At 34.4% G+C, this 19,122-nt stretch overlaps 2 protein-coding genes across 2 annotated transcripts; both read right to left on the reverse strand.

Moving 5' to 3' along the window:
• Window positions 1-1,623: 1,623 nt before the first annotated feature.
• Window positions 1,624-5,245, reverse strand: LOC134686518 (uncharacterized). The gene is made up of 5 exons (XM_063546185.1): window positions 5,126-5,245; window positions 4,183-4,390; window positions 3,212-3,315; window positions 2,723-2,816; window positions 1,624-1,895 (listed from the first exon to the last, which is right to left on the reverse strand). Exons 1-5 carry the CDS (start codon window positions 5,135-5,137, stop codon window positions 1,654-1,656), a joined length of 660 nt encoding a protein of 219 aa, XP_063402255.1. The 5' UTR covers window positions 5,138-5,245; the 3' UTR covers window positions 1,624-1,653.
• Window positions 5,169-15,702, reverse strand: LOC134688094 (uncharacterized). Its single transcript, XM_063548563.1, has 6 exons — window positions 15,682-15,702; window positions 14,262-14,333; window positions 13,504-13,636; window positions 12,715-12,846; window positions 5,531-5,608; window positions 5,169-5,197 (listed from the first exon to the last, which is right to left on the reverse strand). Exons 1-6 carry the CDS (start codon window positions 15,700-15,702, stop codon window positions 5,169-5,171), a joined length of 465 nt encoding a protein of 154 aa, XP_063404633.1.
• Between the last annotated feature and the right edge of the window lie 3,420 nt (window positions 15,703-19,122).

Below are 19,122 nucleotides of genomic sequence, written 5' to 3' on the forward strand. Positions count from 1 at the left end.
GAATGTTTTATTCAACTCTAAGCAAATCTTTGAACATATGTTCTTTAGAAAGTTATGAGTAAAAATTTCTTATAATATATGAAATATCTAAAAAAAACATTCTAGTTATATAAAGTTACCTCCCATTAATCAAGAAAGCTTTTCCACTATTTATAAATAGAGTTTCTTTGGGTTATATCGTCATGAAATTTAATGTCATTCTTCAACCCCTTCTTATTTCTCATTATCTTGATTTTAATGTCTGTGTTACGGATGTTACCTTCTTTTCCAGAGATTCGATGTATTGCTATGACATCTGATGGTTCTATCTCAACATTTAAGTCTTTCTTCACCATTTTTACGAAAACATCTCGTAAGTTCGCATTTCTCTTTTCTGGAAAATTCACCATTCTTATATTATGTTTTCTGGTGCACTGTTCATATAGTTTGCAGATTTAAGTGCATCTATGGACCTATGATTGCAATCTTCCACTTTTTTCGAAGCTCTTCTATTTGCCTATCTTTTGTTCTACGTCTCTCTTTTCAGTTCTCATTGTCTTTATTAAGAGCATCAATCTCATCTTTCAACTTTCCAGTTCTTTCCTTCAGTTTGGTGTTAAATTCCTCAGTAATTGACTCCTTCAGTGTAGACAATAGCTTACTTACAATGATTGTCACAAGATCTTTTAAGTCCTTTGGTTTGACAAGATTATATAAGTCAGATTTTTTAACAGTCTCTAGAAGGCTTTTATGATGTCCTTAAAATCTGAATGAATAACCTCAAGGCTCTCCTCTGACACATCTGAGAAAGTTCTTTTGTCACGCTTTGGTGGTGGATTTCCTTGATTAGCTATTTGTTGATATTTCTTTGGTGCTAATAAAGCCTGAAATGTTTTATTTCCATCTTTGTTCTTAATTTCCTTATTGTCCTTGGTGTTAATCTTAATGGCCGGAGGTGGTGGCATGTTTAGGGTTTCACTTTCAATACACTGAATAGTAATCACTCAAAACTGTTTTCACTATAGAAAAAAGTTTCTTTCACAAATTGAAATTATGTCCATAAATAAACCCAAATCCCGGTTGCATTTCAAAAGTTGAACACTCTGGTATAAATTTTTATCTCATGAAAATATCAAAAATCACTATAAAAACTGCCAAAACTGCAGAGCTAGTTTAGATCACAACTTCACTGGCGCCCATCTTGTAAAAGATATCTTTTAGTGTTATTGACTCGTGTTCTGATTGTCGTTAACTTTGAATTTTTTATGGGGACTAGTATATGATGTCATGTACGTGGTATTCTACCTTTCCCAATCATCCTCACACGTTTTGCAAATTTTGTAGGAATTTTTGTTCTCAATGCTCTTCAACTTCGTACTTTATTTGGCATATTTAACTATTTTGGATTCGAGCGTCACTGATGAGTCTTTTTTAGACGAAACACGCGTCTGGCGTATATACAAAACTTAGTCCTGGTATCTATGATGAGTTTATTTACCATATCAACACACAACATTCGTCGGTTCATTATGTTCAAATTCGACATAACAAATAAGACATCGGAGTCGATATAGGTTTAAAGGTTTAATAACATTCTAATAAACATCATAATGCAATCTCAATTTAGACACAATTGCAATGTTAGTACGCTAACAAGTGAAGTTCAAAAGGACACTATGTGGACCTCCGGATATAACACATTGGAACTGCATTATGTGTACACGATACTGGACTTAGTCCATAGGTATAGACTGAATGTGAATGTATACCAACAGAAAACGTAATGTAGGCAACAGCACACGAGTCCTGTGTTAACTGGAAATCATTCTCCAACAGCTGACTGGACACTATAGTGTCATCGCTTTCCCAGTACCAATACTGGTGCTTTATATCTCTTGTAAGTGACGTGAACGCCTCTATAAATAAAATATTTTATTTATATAAAGATATATGTGTGCATAGAATAAAAAAATATTGCAGGTGTGTAATTGAAATCCCCTTTAAAAAACTAATGTATTTACACATATGTAGATAGAATAAGGATTCACGGAACTTCTTTAAAATTAACTGTTCGGTAACTAAACAAATCAGTGCCATATATTGAATCCAAATATGATAAAATGAATTTTGGTAATCGTTTTAAATATCCGAATTATTGCTTTCGCCTTTATTGAATGTGATATCACGTCTGCTGGTCTCCTATATATATTATTCATAATTAATTAGTTAACTTTGCCTTTTTCTATTTTGGGAGCAAAATATCTGCTTATTGAAAAAAAAACAAAAAAATCAGAGATAATTCACGGGGGCTTGAATATATCGTGATTTTACCACGGGTTGGCCCTTTATGACAAATATTTTAACCTGAGCCACAGCGAGGGGGTAAAATATCGGCATAAAGGGACAACCTGTGGTAAAATCTAGATATATTAAAGCCCCCATGTATTATTTCGATCCTAATAGGACAAATACAGCAATTCTTTTGGATCGAAGCGCTCTAGGTGAAGGCAAACATATGCAGTTCCCATAAATTAATGCACTTTTAGATTGGCGTAAAAGAACGGAGCAAACAGAATAAGTGACATGCTCAAACTATTTACAATAACGTATTTAGATAGATTTGGATAAATTTTAATTAAGAAATAATTCTTGGGGGCTATCTAGATTCAGTCAAGCCCTCATGAATTATTTCGATTCTACTAGGACAAATTCTATGCAAACTCCCAGGAAACGAAACACTCACCATGATTTTTATGCTGGAAATATGAGAATACTTGTAAAATCTCTGTTTTATCCGAGAATTTGACTAAACTAGCACATCGCTGATGGCAATAATCCTGAAATCAAAGATGCTGCTAGTTATTAAAAAGATAACGCCGCACAATGTCACAAGAGCGGTTGATACAATAAAAATGCAATCTAAGCAATTATCTGTTCATTATAATAGGCACGGGTAATTACAACACATATATATTGGTGCTTCGTGTGCATCACTTCCATGCATTTGCTATAAAGAACAAAATATGAAATGAAGGGCAACTTTGGTTTAAATATAGTTGTTCTATGTCATTTGGTTTCTTGTGTAGAGTTGTCTCATTGGCAAGCATACCACATTTTTATTTTTATATTGAAATTTTGAACTTAAGGACCACATCCAGCAGAATAAACGTTTGATAAAATATTTAGGAAATGAAATCATAGACATTATAGTTATAATTTAATACATGCATACCTCAGCTTGTTGTTTGTTAACAGTCTGATTTCCTATGTTATAACAGAAATGCCCATGTGGAACAAAACTTGGAGGACAGTCCCGATAGACATAGCTCGTACAGTCTGCAATAAAACATATTAAAAGTGAAAGAAAAGAATACAAAAATTTCACCTTGAACATTTACAAAATGACGGGATGTCTAAGTACAGAGTCCGTCATATGGATATCACTAAAACAGAGTAACATTTAGACAAATAATAAAATACTTTTACATGTTATTAGGACGAAAAAAATAGATTTACTTTACATAGTTACGCCTAGTCGAATATTTATGTGCCTTTTACAAATCAGGAAAAAAGTTATTATTTGGGTTATGTTAATATCGACATTCGATGGTACTACTTAAGTTTATATTTCATAATTTGTTTTGATTTATATAAGGTACGATCGAGTAAATTAGAGCTTGTTATGTTGAATTCAATTCGCTTGTCGTTGGTTGTTTTCTCATTGATATATAGGTGTTAAATACTCCGTCATTTGGTTTCTTGTAGAGAGATTTTTATTTGGCATTCTTACCACATCTCATTCAATTCTTTACACTGACATACACTTAGAAATTAATGAATACGTACACGTGTTCTATAGTGTACTTTATTATACCCCTTTGACCATATTTACCATATTTTATCAAAGTAAACTGTATTGTGAATCCTTACATAAACAGATATCTACAGAAGGAGTTAATACTAAGCCATTTGATCCTTCCAGTTTTGGATAGTGGCAAGTTTCATGTTCTTTACAGGAATTTAAACTTTTCGATGGGATGCCATCAATTACACCACTTGGAACCCTTGTAGTTTTAAAAGTTTCCTTGTAAGAATCAAACAATCATCTCAAGGAAACTATGACAGGAACTGCAATTATCTTGGGAATACATGTTATAAAAGCAGACGCTACTTGAATGGTTGAAGTATGGTAGGTATACATACTATTAACAGGAACTGTATGATTGGGCACTGTAACAGTAGTGGTAGGAATCGCTGAAGTAGGTAGAGGTGTTGTAGTTACGACTGGAACCCCGTTTGGATGAATATTACAGCGGTCACCAGTACAACATCCACCAATCAAACCAAAGTCTCGTTTTCTACCAAACTGGTTGAATGGGTGATTTGCAGGTGACATCAAATTCGAACATTGCTATAACAGAAATCGACGTAATGTTTTCTAAATCAAGGCATTATTAATTGAGATAACTAAATACTGTTTTGTATGCGAACAGATTCTTCAAGAAATGAGAATGATGAGAAACCGCACATTATGCATCGTCGAAATGGAGGGAACTTTAAACTTGTCTATTGTTTCAAAATATCAATTCCATATGATGGCAAGGATGTTCGGACATAGAGCATATGATCATCCGTCCCTTTTCAACAAATGAACATTTTAGTCTGGAATCTTTTTAAAACTAAAAATAATCAAGAGTTTAAAACATTTAAAACGGCAATAACATGACACTTTGAAATTATTTTATTTAAGCAGTTATAGAATCGCAATACTATAATAAATGTTGTATAAAAAAATATTTAGTTTACTTTCATGAAAGAAGAGCACCGGTTAACCCGAGGCAAATCAGCTTAAACGACATCAGAAAACAATATGCTCTCAAACCACATTTTACTATATCTATCTAGCTTCCCGGTGATGTAACAACATAAGCGTTGTGATATTAGAAATGTACGGGGAAATACTGAATGTTGAAGTTCATACTACTGCAAATATCGTATGATATATACAGTTCAGCTTGAATTAAAAAAAAAGTCACTGCATAAAAAGTATACAATGTATATCTATGATGTATTGAATGGTTATAATTCTGCTTCATCATTGTTAATAATATGAATTAACAATCAATATTAGTATAAATATGTATACCTGAGAATCCATACAGCCTAATTCCACAACAATCTGCAGATCATTATTTAGCTTCTCGTAACCATAGCAAACCTGTAATGAATAAAATTCAATATAATAATAAAAGATATATCATACGTGTATTGTTTGTACAAAAAAAGTAAAGTGATCTTCGTTTAACTAGTTAACACATGAAAGTGTACATAATAATATATGTTATCGATGGATACCCCATATCCTTTCAAATTGTTTTTCTACTTCATTATAAATTAGAAAAATTACAATATTTGAAATAAACGTTTAAAAGCTAAGTTATTGGATCTATTTATTTTGACCAATTTAAATGTGATCCCATAAAGTGTAATGCTTTTAGTTGTGTTAATGTGACTTCTGAAGCCACCCTTATTATTATGAGGTATATTATACTTGCCGTCCCATTCCCACAGACGGTTATCTGTTTACATTGATTGGGGTTTGAAATTCCGTCGCAGTTAAGACAATAAACTTCAAAGAAAAAACATAGATATAAAATAGGAATGTAACTATTCAGCCTGGATAAGATTGTTTAAATCCTTCTGTGAAAGTATTTCATTACTTTCTGTTATATAGCGACAGAAATTATAAATAAATTTAAGAAAATATTAAACCTCAATTAACAATTTGTCAATTCGTTTTCTGACGTCCTTGACCTTTGAGGAGCTGACATTTAACCTGTTGAAAGTTACAAAAGTGCATCTTCTTTTTTTTGCTTAGTTTCTCTTAATACCTATTCTGACATCAGACTTGGACTTCTTTTAAACTGAGTTTTACGGAGCGTATTGCTATGTGTTTCTTTATTCTTTGTTGCCTGGAGTTATATATAGGGGTCGGGGGTGGGGTTGGGGTTGAGATCTTACAAAAAATATTTAACCCCGCCACATTTTTGCGCCTGTCCCAAGTCAAGAGCCTCTGGCTTTTGTTAGTCTTGTATGATTTTTAATTTTAGTTTCTTGTGTATAATTTGGAGTTTAGTATGACGTTCGGTATCACTGATCTAGTATATATATTTGTTTAGGGGCCAGCTGAAGGACGCCTCCGGGTGCGAGAGGTTCTCGCTGCATTGCAGACCTATTGCCGACCTTCTGCTGTTGTCTGTTCTATGGTCGGGTTGTTGTCTCTTTGACATATTCCCTATTCTCATTCTCAATTTTAGTACACAATTTTATTTGGGGGCCAGCTGAGGACTAACTCTGAGAGTTTCTCGCTGCATTTAAGACCCATCGACTGCCTTTTTTCTACTCTTTACATGTAACATGTTCCTCATTTCAATTCAATGTTATCTCCGTTCTGGGTATTTATTTGTCATAGCAAAACAAGTCTACCTTGTGCTGACATGAGTTATCATTGATATGGTCATATTTATATTTATAAATAAACTGTTTACAAAACTTTAGAATTTTTGAAATACTAATTATAAAAAAGAAGATGTGGTATGATTGCCAATGAGACAACTCTCCAAAAGGACACAGAAGTTAACAACTATAGGTCATCGTACGGCCTTTAACAATGAACAAAGCCCTTACCGCATAGTCAACTCTTAAAGGCTCCGAAATGACAATGTAAAACAATTCAAACGAGAAAACTAACGGCTTATTTATTTAAAAAAATGAAAGAAAAAACAAATATGTAACACATAAACAATCGACAACCACTGAATTACAGGCTACTGACTTGAGACAGGCACATACATTCATAATTTGGCGGGGTTAAACATGTTAGCGGGATCCCAACCCTCCCCTAACCTAGGCAAGTGGTATAAAAGTGCAATATAAGAACGAATTATAAAAATCAGTTGAAAAGGGCTTAACTATCGAATGGACAAAAATACAAGTGGACGTGGTCGGGTACTTGTACATCCCATCAACAAAGGGCACTAGGAACAGGTCTGAGAGTAATCGCAGTTAACTGACAGCTAGTTCAAAGCCCCTGATAACTAATAAATAAATCATGCTTCTAAATCTAAATTACCAATCCGTACACATCCAACATCCAATGGATTTAGTGTAAAGACGTCATAAACAGTCAGAGAAAAATATGACCTTGTGCAATGCCAACATACAGGTGTTAACCAACAAATATATTTTTACGCGCCAGGCCTATTTAATGAAATAAATAAACAATTTATGTGTGATAGAGATAACGAGTGTTGTAAAATATATTCCCTATCTCTAATTTTAAAGAATTATAAGGATTAAACGCCTTTTTAAGAGAATGTATTGGTGTAAAATCTGAACCAAGTCACTAACAAACATCATTGAAGTCTTTCGGACTTTTATTTGTTTGTGAGAGAATTGGTCGGGTTTATACACCAATAAACTTCTTTAAAAGACTTCATGATATGTTTGTGAGTGACTTGGTCCAATTTATAATCAATAAATTCCTTAAAAAAGGCGTTTAATCCTATAAAAACATACTAGTATTTCTTAGTTTGCTTTCAGTTTACCGAGAACAAAATCAGTATTTATACAAATAAAAACTATATTCATTGATCTTATTACAGTGTCGAATTTGTAACCTTCTAGAATAAGTTTATTTACAGGAGCGATAAGTTTACAAGGATCATTTCTAAATTTCCGTGCACGATTAACAACATTTCCGTAAAAATGAGGATCAACTATCCCGTTTTGAATAAGTTTTGTACAGGTACAACCTGACTTCGAAAACCAAATCTTTATATCTATGAAAAAAATATGTAAAGGTTTTAAGTAATTTATGGTAACTATTTAGTAATAATAATTTACGAGTTATACATAGAATACGTTTGTTAAAATCAAGAACGTCACAACAGACACGGGCATAGCAAACAAACTGTGCAATATTTAAAACGCCATCATATGGTGCCAAAGGAACACCACCATCTAAAAATGGAAAATTAACAATAGGTAACGCAAAATCGTCCCTTTTGTCGTAAATTTTAGTGTGGAGTTAACCGTTTAAAACCGAAATACCTAAATCTTAGAAAAGACAGTTATTACCGTTAAAATTTGATTTATTCAAAGTAAGTTTTTTGGGGTAAGTTTCAGCAGTATATTGAGAAAATTCTTTTTTATTTAACGAAAGAACATCATCAAGATAACGGTAAATGTTATTGAATTTGTCAATTACTGAGTTTAGTCGTAAAAGAGGGACGAAAGATACCAGAGGGACAGTCAAACTCATAAATTAAAAATAAACTAACAATGCCTGGCTAAAATTGAAAGAAGACAAACAGACAAACAAAAAAACACATGACACAACAAAGAAAAGTGAAGAATACGCTACACGAACCCCACCAAAAACTAGGGGTGATTTCAGGTGCTCCGGAAGGGTAAGCAGATCCTGCTTCACATGTGGCACCTGTCGTGTTGCTTCTGTTATAACAAATCCAGTAAATAGTCTTATCCAGTAGGTCATATTCATGAAAGGGAAGGGGATTGTAGTTACGACGTAAGGAACATATCCGATATCATTTGTGAAACGGTTATTCCATAACGGTCAACAAACTCGTAATGGCGTCCATCAAATTTTCTCTTGGTTCAATAGCTTCCTTGTGAGCAGCAATCCTCTTTCTAGAAAATCATGATAGGAAATGCAAGCACGGGAATATCGTATCAATTGGGAGATATATACTACGTATGCAGGTGCTGCTGGAATGTCGCTACTTAGAAATGGAAAGTTCACAATTGGAAACATGAATCATCTCTTTTATCGTAAAGTTTTGTGTTCAACGACCCTCATTGTCGATTTCTATTTGTAAGTCAAGATATGAGGCCGACTTAACTGTATCTGTTGTATCCTTTATCTCTAGTTCGATGGGATGGATGCGTTCAACAAAGTCACTAAATTTTGAATTATTTAGTGAAAGAACGTCATCTATATAGCGGAAAGAAGTATCAAAGTATATTGCTAACTTTTTATTCCCATTGGAATGCCGACAGTCTGTTGAAAAACCCGTTCTCCGAACGTAACAAACATGTTATCAATTCAAAAATCCTTTACAAAGAAGGATTTGTCCTTTCCTAAGACAAGATACTTACATCAACGTTAGCCATTCTTTTTTTATGAAACAAAGCAATACAAACTCTTCCAATTTGTCTTTTAGTTTTGAATGTGGAATACTTGTGTAAAGTGTAGAAAAGTCAAAAGTTTTAATACTATTGCAAGATGAACGAAAGTTAGATCATATGTACTTTAAAAGATCTTTGAATTTTCAAGTATCCATATCTGATTCACGCCACCTCTAGAATAGACAGTTTCACAATAACTTTGAAGACGATCTTTGATTGCTGATAAAATAGATGTTAATACTTTAGAAAGAGGTCTCGTGGAGCACTTGGAAGACCCAGCAATATACCGTTGTTTGTTAGGACACTTATGTAGTTAGTTAAGGTATCTAATACAGTGATGGAAGATCCAGTTCTTCATCTTTGGTTGAAATTCCAAAGGAACATAGAACAGACCTTTGATAGTCCAGGATTTCCTCTTTTGTCGTGAGGGTATATGTTGAGTTTCCAAGTAAAGTATCAATACCTTATTCGTTTATCAAGTAGTTAATGTTGTGAGTTTTACACACATACACGATGTTGTTTGGGGCTTTATCTTCTGGGACAACAACATATTTGTCATAGAGGTAGGATTAGTGTTTTGCAACCTTTGGGTGTTTAAAGATTGACGTAGCATGGGTATTGATAGACCCATTAATTTTCTTAATTCTGAATAGTACTAACGACCTCACTGCATTAATCCGTTAGGAAAGAGTGTCTAGGTCTTCCTTATCGTGCCTATCACATTGCTTTGCAAAATCCTCGACTGAATCCATCAACATTTCATAGCTGTATTTCCATTTGGGTAATTGTGATTCGGAACAGTACAAAAACAAGTCTGCTATTAAAGGGGCACAATAAGTGTCCATAGGGATACCTACATTCTGTCGTTAATCTTTGTTGCCGAAACGTGCATAAATATATAGGCGTTTTTACATCAGGAATAGATTACTTTAGCTGTATTTGGCAAAACATTTAGTAATTTTGGTTCTCAATGCTCTAACACTTCGAACTATATTTGGCATTTTAACTTTTTAGGATTTGAGCGTCACTGATGAGTCTTTTGTAGACGAAAAGCGTGTCTGGCGTGAATACAAAATTTAATACTGGTATCTATCATGAGTTTATTCATATACAAACAAGAGGCTCTCAAGAGCCTGAATCGCTCACCTTAATTCTTTTGGTTAAATCTCTCATCAATGATTATTTTGGCTTTTCAATTTATTTAAATGTTTTTTGGATCGTCCTATTTTCTTCAAAAGCCCAAAAAAATAATCATTTTCTCCTATGTTCTATTTTAGCCATAGTAGCTATATTTCCTGACATACAAGGAAATAAAATATAAAATTTATACTAAATACTCCGAAACTCATTTAGCCTAAATTTGGCTGAAATTGATACAGCAGTTTCAAAGGAGAAGATTTTTTAAAGTAAGTCAACATGATGAACAAATTGCGAAAAAAGTCCTTAAAGGGCAATAACTCCTAAAGGGGTCAATTGACAATTTTGGTCAAATTGACTTAATTGAAGATCTTACTTTGCTGAACATCATTGCTGTTTACAGTTTATTTCTATCTATAATTATATTCAAGATAATAACCAAAAACAGCAAAATTTCCTTAAAATTATCAATTCAGGGGCAGCAACCCAACAATAGGTTGTCTGATTCATCTGAAAATTTCAGGGCAGATACATTGTAGATCTTGACCTGATAAACATTATAACCCCAGGTCAGATTTGCTCTAAATGCTTTGGTTTTTGAGTTATAAGCCAAAAACTGCATTTGACCCCTATGTTCTATTTTTAGCAATGGCGACCATGTTTGTTGATAGATCATAACTTCGGATACAATTTACAAACTAGATACCCTAAGGAACATTCAGTTAAAGTTTGGAAGTATTTGGCCCAGTAGTTTCAGGAGAAGAATTTTGTAAAAGATTTTTAAGATTTACGAAAAATGGTTAAAAATTGACTATAAAGGGCAATAACTCCTAAAGGGGTCAACTGACCATTTCCGTCATTTGACTTATTTGTAAATCTTACTTTGCTGAACATTATTGCTGTTTACAGTTTATCTCTATCTATAATAATATTCAAGATAATAACCAAAAACAGCAAAATTTCCTTAAAATTATCAATTCAGGGGCAGCAACCCAACAACAGGTTGTCTGATTCATCTGAAAATTTCAGGGCAGATAGATCTTGACCTGATAAACAATATAGCCCCAGGTCAGATTTGCTCTAAATGCTTTGGTTTTTGAGTTATAAGCCAAAAACTGCATTTGACCCCTATGTTCTATTTTTAGCAATGGCGACCATGTTTGTTGATAGATCATAACTTCGGATACAATTTTAAAACTAGATACCCTAAGGAACATTCAGTTAAAGTTTGAAAGTATTTTGCCCAGTAGTTTCAGAGGAGAAGATTTTTGTAAAAGATTACTAAGATTTACGAAAAATTGTTAAAAATTGACTATAAAGGGCAATAACTCCTAAAGGGGTCAACTGACCATTTCCGTCATGTTGACTTATTTGTAAATCTTACTTTGCTAAACATTATTCCTGTTTACAGTTTATCTCTATCTATAATAATATTCAAGATAATAACCAAAAACAGCAAAATTTCCTTAAAATTACCAATTCAGGGGCAGCAACCCAACAATAGGTTGTCTGATTCATCTGAAAATTTCAGGGCAGATAGATCTTGACCTGATAAACAATATTAACCCTGTCAGATTTGCTCTAAATGCTTTGGTTTTTGAGTTATAAGCCAAAAACTGCATTTGACCCCTATGTTCTATTTTTAGCAATGGCGACCATGTTTGTTGATAGATCAAAACTTCGGATACAATTTATAAATTAGGTACCCTAAGGAACATTCAGTTAAAGTTTGAAAGTATTTGGCCCAGTAGTTTCAGAGGAGAAGATTCTTGAAATAGTTTACGACGACAGACGACGACAGACGACGGACGACAGACGACAGACGACAGACGACAGACGACAGACGACAGACGACAGACGACAGACGACAGACGACAGACGACAGACGACAGACGACAGACGACGACAGACGACAGACGACAGACGACAGACGACAGACGACGGACGCCAAGTGATGGCATAAGCTCACTTGTCCCTTCGGGACAGGTGAGCTAAAAAGTCACACGAACACATATGTACCGATAATTAGGTTGTCTGCATATTGATATTGTAAAATTACAACTTCGAATCTTCATTTTGTGTCGATCAGTTGGTTTGTTAGAATATCATAATGCAGATAACCTGATTATTGGTTTATTGGGCAGTTTTTACGACTTTTGAAAGTATGTTCTTTGTTTCCCCAGCAAGCCGGGAGATGATTGGACAAGTTCAGTTAAACTTAACAAACTCGATTAAAACAGTACATATGACGTCGCCTATATGTGCGGGTTAACTGAGTTATTAGGAAAGGGTCAACGTAATTGACGTCGAATAGCCTTGATATGCAATTTTATAAATAGTTAAATAGAGTGATATAGATAGTGGTATAAATATAACTACATTACTTACAACATTGCTGACACATGTGGGGACACAGTGATTTGACGCAGTCGTACTGACATGGATTAGGATACAATAGAGCAAATCTTTGACACGTGTCTTCGTCTTTGTTGACGCAGAAATCACTACCGGAAGTAGGCACTGTGTTATGTAAAGAAAATAGTGGAGACTTGATAGAAGATAGTTAATAGCATTAACCTTAGATCTATGCTTTATTGATATATATATTTTGAATATGTTGACCGTTATAGAATAACCGTTTCGCAGATGATATCGAATATGTTCCTTACATCGATCCCCTTCCCTTTCATGAATGTGACTTACCGAATTAGACTATTTACCGGAAGTGCTATCACATAAGCATCACGACGGGTGCCACATGTGGAGCAGGATCTGCTTACCCTTCCGGAGCACATGAGATCACCCCTAGTTTTTGGTAGGGTTCGTGTTGCTTATACTTTAGTTTTCTATGTTGTGTCATGTTTCTTATTGTTTGTCTGTTTGTCTTTTTCATTTTTGGCCATGGCGTTGTCAGTACATTTTCGATTTATGAATTTGACAGTGTCTTTGGTATCTTTCGTCCCTTTTGTTTTGAATCTGTTGTGATTCTGGAATTGTGATTATTTTCTCATCCAGTATATACCTTGACCTATAGCTTGATTTATTGTAAGTTATTCTAATGATTAATATTTTAGTCTTTGTACTAACTCTGGTTAGATGTGTGGGAACTTATTGTATATAAGCTAGTATACATTTAATGATCGGGTTATTTGGCGTTCTTTGTTAACATGCACATACCGATTGGGTTAGGTGTTGGTAAAGGCGTCGAATGTAACAAAGATGGTGGTTTGTTGTTACATTTATCATGGTTACAGCACCCTTCATCAAAATTTACTCTCTTTTGTTCTGAACTGGCAAACTGTTCACAAGTCTGAAAAAAAATATACTACGTGTTTATTCAAAATTTGAAGAAATTCATATGAAAACAAACAAAGGCCTATTTTTTGACAAAACAATAAACGAACAAAAGATATATGACAAAAAGCTATCAACGACAATCACTGACTTAAAGGATTATAGTGTGTTTACATTTAGTGGTTACCTACTTATGATGTATCTAAATAATATGAATTACTATTACAATATTTCATAAAAAAAATACAGCTTTTCTTTACGTAAATACGTTATTCATATTTAAAATACCTAAAGTTACTAATTCAAAACTAAACAGACGAGTCACCAAACAACAAATTATTTCACGAATACGCATAGCCCCTGAATTATAAAACCCTTGTGATCAGTCATTAGTTATCGATGTTGTATAAACTGGTGTTTTATTTTGTCGTTTTTTGTTTGTTTGCTATTTTTTGTCAATTCGTTTTCTACGTATGAATTTGAGTATCCTTTTGGTTTCCTCCACCTATCTTTTGAAACTTTTTATTTTGTATCACCATATCTATTTTTTCTTTCCTAAAAAAGACTACATTTTGTCCTTTTGTGTATTATTCTATTTCCATAAAATATTTGACATAATCTAAACTGAAAGTAACACTTACATCTTTAGTACTGCAACCAAGACGAAAAGCCAGATGTAAATCGTTAGTAAATGACTGGGCACTGAAACAGTACTGCAATGTAACTTTAAGTGTTAGTGTACATTATAAATATAATGAGAAACAAAAGAAAAAAACTATTGTATTACAAATTTTTATATGATTTGACAAAAGGAAAAACTCATTCACCTTTTTGTATTCCCAATGAACAAAACCCGACGAAAGAGCAGATAACAAACCTATCACATACCCTCCGAAATAGAATAAGCGTACACACAAAGATATAATAAACATGGTTGATGTAGCGCGACTGTGTAGTTGAGTCAAACTAGTAATGTGCATGAACAAGCAACTCCTTTTCCCTCTTAAGTTAAAATTTCATAAAAGTAAAACACGCAATGATTTTTTTGTCTTACTACCAAAAGTTTAACAGCTCATAATTTTAATAGAAGATTCAGTTTAAAAAATGTTAAAAAATGTTACGTGTCATCCAAAATATCAAGATGGCCTTAGATAAACACACTACATTGGTGTCGAATATTTTTCTCTCGAAAAAAACTAAACTCATGTATTTTAACTGTCTGATAGAAATAGGAAAATGCGGTAAGAGTGCCAATGAGACAACTCTCCATCCAAGTCACAATTATAAAAGTAAACCATTGTAAGTCAAGGTATGGTCTTCAACGCGGTGCCTAGGTTCACACCGAATAGCAAAAGTTACTAGTGGTAAAGCGTTAATTTCTTGAAAGGAATGCATCATGCGTCATATAAATGAGAAAATCTATAAAAACATATTAAAGTAATATTCTCTATTTTACTATCCTGCTTAACATATTATTAACATAAAGTCATTACGTTGTTTTATTGTTGGGTGATGTCTCATTGAATTCCTTTTCTTTTTTTATCACAACGAAGAGATAGCAGAAATAGCATCTTATCTGATGTTAGAATGGAACACGTGACTAATTACCTCATTATTACTGGAACATGTCTTAAAGCTGGTACAGTTACCCGGATCCTTGATATCAGTACAATCATAACATTTCAGGGCTTCAAAAGGAAACAGACAAATATATAATAATCGTCAAGGTATTATAATAACTACATGTACATGTATGAATATTAAAGTATTCATTTTGATTAGCTATAATGCATAGTACATAGTGGAACTTTTATATGTGTACTGTTGAACAGAATAAACAACAGTAAACAGAAACCTACAGAAAAAGGAGAAAACTACAAATGAATTTTAAAAAGTATCTATTTTTATTTGATTGCATATTATACAAACTGTCGTGGCCTCGCGGTCTAAGAAGAGGTAAATAGTAGTACAAGTACTGTATCACAAGCCTGTCAACACCTAGGCTGTGAGTTCGAACCCAACGCGTCGAAATTGACTTTGATTGCTAATTTCTTGACAAACCCCGGTGGTTCTACTTCTCATGATCAGAGTGTGTTTATACAATCATATATAATTGTAAGTGATATGGGCTCTTGTTATTTGATATGCATACATTTCCTAAATACAAGATACAGACCTTATTATTTGACCCTTTATAGTGTACTCTATAAGTGGAGAAGATTGAAAGTCGACGATAAGAATAGAAGAAACTATGGCCACAGACAATACAAAAAAAAACCCACGGTTATCAATCGACAAAACACAACATAAAATTAAAACTAAAAATTGCACAACACGAACCCCACCAAAAACAGAGTTGAACTTACGTGGTAAGAAAGAGTAAATAGTCCCTGACCACCAAGGTATACACGTTGTGTTACTATTGTAAAATTGCTTGATATTATCCCTGAAAGATATGAAGATATGGTATGATTGCCAATGAAACCCCAAAAGCTATGAAAAATGCCCGAAATAAAAAAAGAAAAACTAACAGCCTGGTTTATATAATAAACAATAAACAATAAACAAAAACCAAATATGAAAAACAGCAACCGACTAATGGCGTGGGACGTGGGTATTAGCCAATTACAATGACTGCTCTTTTTGACACAACCTAAAGTTTGTTTCAACTTTGACAGATTCATGTAAGACAAATCATCGGATATACATATAAGATCTAGAGACCCAGCATCAGTCTTTCATATATAATACATACCACAGTTCCCACATGAACGTTTACAGAACATAGACAGACACGAGTTGGTACAGGTGTCTGATACTCTGTGGAGTAACAAATTACACAGTATGTTGTCGACGTCTGATATATAATACATACCACAGTTCCCACATGATCGTTTACAGAACATAGACAGACACGGGTTAGTACATGTGTCTGGTACTCTGTGGAGTAACAAATTACACAGTATGTTGTCGACGTCTGATATATAATACTTACCACAGTTCCCACATGATCGATTACAGAACATAGACAGACACGGGTTGGTACATGTGTCTGGTACTCTGTGGAGTAACAAATTACACAGTATGTTGTCGACGTCTGATATATAATACTTACCACAGTTCCCACATGAACGTTTATAGAACATAGACAGACACGGGTTGGTACATGTGTCTGGTACTCTGTGGAGTAACAAATTACACAGTATGTTGTCGACGTCTGATATATAATACATACCACAGTTCCCACATGATCGTTTACAGAACATAGACAGACACGGGTTGGTACAGGTGTCTGGTACTCTGTGGAGTAACAAATTACACAGTATGTTGTCGACGTCTGATATATAATACATACCACAGTTCCCACATGATCGTTTACAGAACATAGACAGACACGGGTTGGTACATGTGTCTGGTACTCTGTGGAGTAACAAATTACACAGTATGTTGTCGACGTCTGATATATAATACTTACCACAGTTCCCACATGATCGTTTACAGAACATAGACAGACACGGGTTGGTACATGTGTCTGGTACTCTGTGGAGTAACAAATTACATAGAATGTTGTCGACGTCTGATATATAATACTTACCACAGTTCCCACATGAACGTTTACAGAACATAGACAGACACGAGTTGGTACATGTGTCTGGTACTCTGTGGAGTAACAAATTACATAGTATGTTGTCGACGTCTGATATATAATACATACCACAGTTCCCACATGATCGTTTACAGAACATAGACAGACACGAGTTGGTACATGTGTCTGGTACTCTGTGGAGTAACAAATTACACAGTATGTTGTCGACGTCTGATATATAATACTTACCACAGTTCCCACATGATCGTTTACAGAACATAGACAGACATGAGTTGGTACATGTGTCTGGTACTCTGTGGAGTAACAAATTACATAGTATGTTGTCGACGTCTGATATATAATACATACCACAGTTCCCACATGAACGTTTACAGAACATAGACAGACACGAGTTGGTACAGGTGTCTGATACTCTGTGGAGTAACAAATTACACAGTATGTTGTCGACGTCTGATATATAATACATACCACAGTTCCCACATGATCGTTTACAGAACATAGACAGACACGGGTTGGTACATGTGTCTGGTACTCTGTGGAGTAACAAATTACATAGTATGTTGTCGACGTCTGATATATAATACATACCACAGTTCCCACATGATCGTTTACAGAACATAGACAGACACGAGTTGGTACATGTGTCTGGTACTCTGTAAAGTAACAAATTACACAGTATGTTGTCGACGTCTGATATATAATACTTACCACAGTTCCCACATGATCGTTTACAGAACATAGACAGACACGGGTTGGTACATGTGTCTGGTACTCTGTGGAGTAACAAATTACATAGTATGTTGTCGACGTCTGATATATAATACTTACCACAGTTCCCACATGATCGTTTACAGAACATAGACAGACACGGGTTGGTACAGGTGTCTGGTACTCTGTGGAGTAACAAATTACATAGTATGTTGTCGACGTCTGATATATAATACATACCACAGTTCCCACATGATCGTTTACAGAACATAGACAGACACGAGTTGGTACATGTGTCTGGTACTCTGTGGAGTAACAAATTACACAGTATGTTGTCGACGTCTGATATATAATACATACCACAGTTCCCACATGAACGTTTACAGAACATAGACAGACACGAGTTGGTACATGTATCTTGAACTCTGTGGAGTAACAAATTACATAGTATGTTGTCGACGTCTGATATATAATACTTACCACAGTTCCCACATGAACGTTTATAGAACATAGACAGACACGAGTTGGTACATGTGTCTGGTACTCTGTGGAGTAACAAATAACACAGTATGTTGTCGACGTCTGATATATAATACTTACCACAGTTCCCACATGAACGTTTACAGAACATAGACAGACACGAGTTGGTACAGGTGTCTGATACTCTGTGGAGTAACAAATTACACAGTATGTTGTCGACGTCTGATATATAATACATACCACAGTTCCCACATGATCGTTTACAGAACATAGACAGACACGGGTTGGTACATGTGTCTGGTACTCTGTGGAGTAACAAATTACATAGTATGTTGTCGACGTCTGATATATAATACATACCACAGTTCCCACATGATCGTTTACAGAACATAGACAGACACGAGTTGGTACATGTGTCTGGTACTCTGTAAAGTAACAAATTACACAGTATGTTGTCGACGTCTGATATATAATACTTACCACAGTTCCCACATGATCGTTTACAGAACATAGACAGACACGGGTTGGTACATGTGTCTGGTACTCTGTGGAGTAACAAATTACATAGTATGTTGTCGACGTCTGATATATAATACTTACCACAGTTCCCACATGATCGTTTACAGAACATAGACAGACACGGGTTGGTACAGGTGTCTGGTACTCTGTGGAGTAACAAATTACATAGTATGTTGTCGACGTCTGAT

Source organism: Mytilus trossulus, chromosome 10, assembly GCF_036588685.1.
Source record: "Mytilus trossulus isolate FHL-02 chromosome 10, PNRI_Mtr1.1.1.hap1, whole genome shotgun sequence".
Taxonomy (NCBI): Eukaryota; Metazoa; Mollusca; class Bivalvia; order Mytilida; family Mytilidae; genus Mytilus; species Mytilus trossulus.

Coding starts and splice junctions, on each gene's coding strand:
- LOC134686518 (XM_063546185.1), bottom strand. Junction 2,817..3,211: donor TTAACAAACAACAAGCTGAG/GTATGCATGTAT, acceptor CTTTGATTTCAG/GATTATTGCCATCAGCGATG. Junction 1,896..2,722: donor TTTCCAGCATAAAAATCATG/GTGAGTGTTTCG, acceptor TTTTATTTATAG/AGGCGTTCACGTCACTTACA.
- LOC134688094 (XM_063548563.1), bottom strand. CDS start 15,702: ATGAGAAGTAGAACCACCGGG. Junction 12,847..13,503: donor ACCAACACCTAACCCAATCG/GTATGTGCATGT, acceptor TACATAACACAG/TGCCTACTTCCGGTAGTGAT. Junction 5,609..12,714: donor CCACATGTGTCAGCAATGTT/GTAAGTAATGTA, acceptor TTTTCTTTGAAG/TTTATTGTCTTAACTGCGAC.